Source organism: Palaemon carinicauda, chromosome 10 (assembly GCF_036898095.1).
Source record: "Palaemon carinicauda isolate YSFRI2023 chromosome 10, ASM3689809v2, whole genome shotgun sequence".
In the NCBI taxonomy this organism is placed as follows: Eukaryota; Metazoa; Arthropoda; class Malacostraca; order Decapoda; family Palaemonidae; genus Palaemon; species Palaemon carinicauda.
The window spans coordinates 82,768,439-82,770,523 of NC_090734.1; the positions used below are offsets into that span (position 1 = coordinate 82,768,439).

A 2,085-nucleotide genomic window follows, 5' to 3' on the forward strand; every position below is an offset into this window, starting at 1 on the left:
CCCATTCCTGGGCATCCTTTTTGATCCCTGGCCAGATGAAGTTTTCAGACAGGAGGCGAGTAGTGGTGGGCCCCGAGGGATGTGAAAGTCCATGGATGATGTCGAATATTTTTCTTCTGCAGGAAGCCGGAATCCAGGGGCATGGGCGGCCGGTGCTGTTGTCGTAGAGGATAGTTACTCCTGCTGGCCCAAGGGGAATTGCAGTTATCTTGAGCGCGTATGGCCCCGTCAGGTGATCCTGTGCCTCTAGGTCAGTGCGCTGCTCGGATGAGAGGTTGGCGTAGTCAATTCCCAAGTGGATTGCGTCGATTTCAATTCTTGAAAGGGCGTCTGCGACTGGGTTTTTCTTTCCGGGAACGTAGCTTATGGTGCACCCAATTCAGCGATTGCTGCGAAGTGATGTTGTTGTCGGGAGGACCATGCATCTGTCAATTTTGTGAAGGCGTGTACAAGGGGTTGATGGTCCGTCGTGATAGTGAAGGGTGTGCCCTCCAGGATATGCTTGAAGTGGCGAACGGCGAGGTAGACGACGAGGAGCTCCCTATCGAAGGTGCTGTATTTCGTTTCGGCAGGTTTCAGTTTTCTGCTGAAGAATGCTAATGGTCGAGGAAAACCATCGACGAGCTGTTCCAGCACAGCCCCACAGGCGACGTTTTCTGGCGTCGGTCGTCAGTCGCAGAGGAGCGTTGTCGTCGAAATGAGCCAAGGTGGTGGCATTAGTGACGGCGTTCTTTGTCCGAGTGAATGCATGTTGTTGTGGGGAACTCCACTCAAGTTTCTTTGCCTTTCCTTTCAGGACGTTGTCAACGGGTGTCAGGGTCTGTGCAATGTTGGGGATGAAGCGCCTGTAGTAATTGACCATCCCCCAGAAACACCTGAAGTTAGTGGGTGGTTGCTAGGTGTCAGTAACTTTCTGATGGCGTCCACCTTGGTTGTCATAGAGTTTTACCCCACTCGAGGACACGCGAATGACCGAGAAAGTCCACTCCTTTCAACGCCGAATGTGCATTTGTCGAAACATACAACTAGGCCATTCTCCTGCAGGCGTTTGAGGACGGCGCGGACGTGCCTCCGGTGTTCCTCCTTGTTCCTTGAGAATATCAGGATGTCGTCGACATAGCAGACGCAGAATGGTAGGTCGCCCCAGGATGCTATCCATTAGTCGATGGAAGGTCGCCCCCCCGCATTGCGTAAACCGAAGGTTGAGTATGCGAAGGTGTAGGATCCGAACGGTGTCACAATGGCAGTTTTCTTTGAGCATGGAGGCGAGGCCATTGGGCTTGCATGGGCAGTTTTGAATCCGCCATTGTGGTCAGTCGACGAGTCGGGCGAAGAGGTGGGAAGTTGATATGTCGGTTAAGCTCATCCTACTGCCTTACAAATGTACCGAAGTGTGGGAACACCAAAGGCCGAAGTTCAAGCCTAAGGTAACGGAGTAAAAGAAGGTAGCACGGCCGTATTAAGTCCGTTAATGGCAAAAGCCAAAACACGCTGATGCTACTTCAACTCCGGGGGTCACCCATTTGTAAGGACAGTGAGACGAGCTATCACCAACAAAAACTAACGGTTTATTAAAACATGTGCGAGAATATAATAAAAGGTGCGGAAGGGAAAAGTAACATGCACGCAGGCGCCAATCTGGCTTGAACTAACCGCCACAATATGTGTGTTTTTTCACACGTACAAATGCTTGAATTGATATTCAATAGAAATAGGTAAGGAAATGATAAATACATAAAATTGTAGCTCCGAGGGAGCGGAATAAATATATACAGTGAACCACAGTGTGAGGAAAAGAGAATTTAAATGAAATGGAGAATTCGATGAGAATACTGGACGACGGAGGAATCAATGTCCTTACACTCCTTTATTTTGATAAACATTAATAAGGGCGCTTTCTATAGTCTTGGGATATGAAAAAAAACAAAGGGGTTCTCAGTTTTGATATGATTTGTTATATTTTTAATACCCTTATTAATGTTTATCAATATAAAAAAACATATAGAATCCGTCGTTTATAAAGTATCATGTGGGGATTGGGAAAAAGTCTATGTTGGGACAACTGGCCGTTCGCTATCTCAAAGA

At 47.9% G+C, this 2,085-nt stretch overlaps 1 protein-coding gene across 1 annotated transcript in view; it reads right to left on the bottom strand.

The window, feature by feature from the left end:
- Positions 1-862, bottom strand: part of LOC137648087 (uncharacterized) — a 1,802-nt gene extending 940 nt beyond the window's left edge. Inside the window, exons 1-2 of the mRNA XM_068381023.1 lie at positions 615-862; positions 1-362 (exon numbers count right to left, since the gene is read on the bottom strand). The exon at positions 1-362 is cut by the window's left edge and continues 60 nt beyond it. Coding sequence (XP_068237124.1) covers positions 1-362; positions 615-862 — 610 coding nt within the window. The remainder of the gene's footprint in view (positions 363-614) is intronic.
- Between the last annotated feature and the right edge of the window lie 1,223 nt (positions 863-2,085).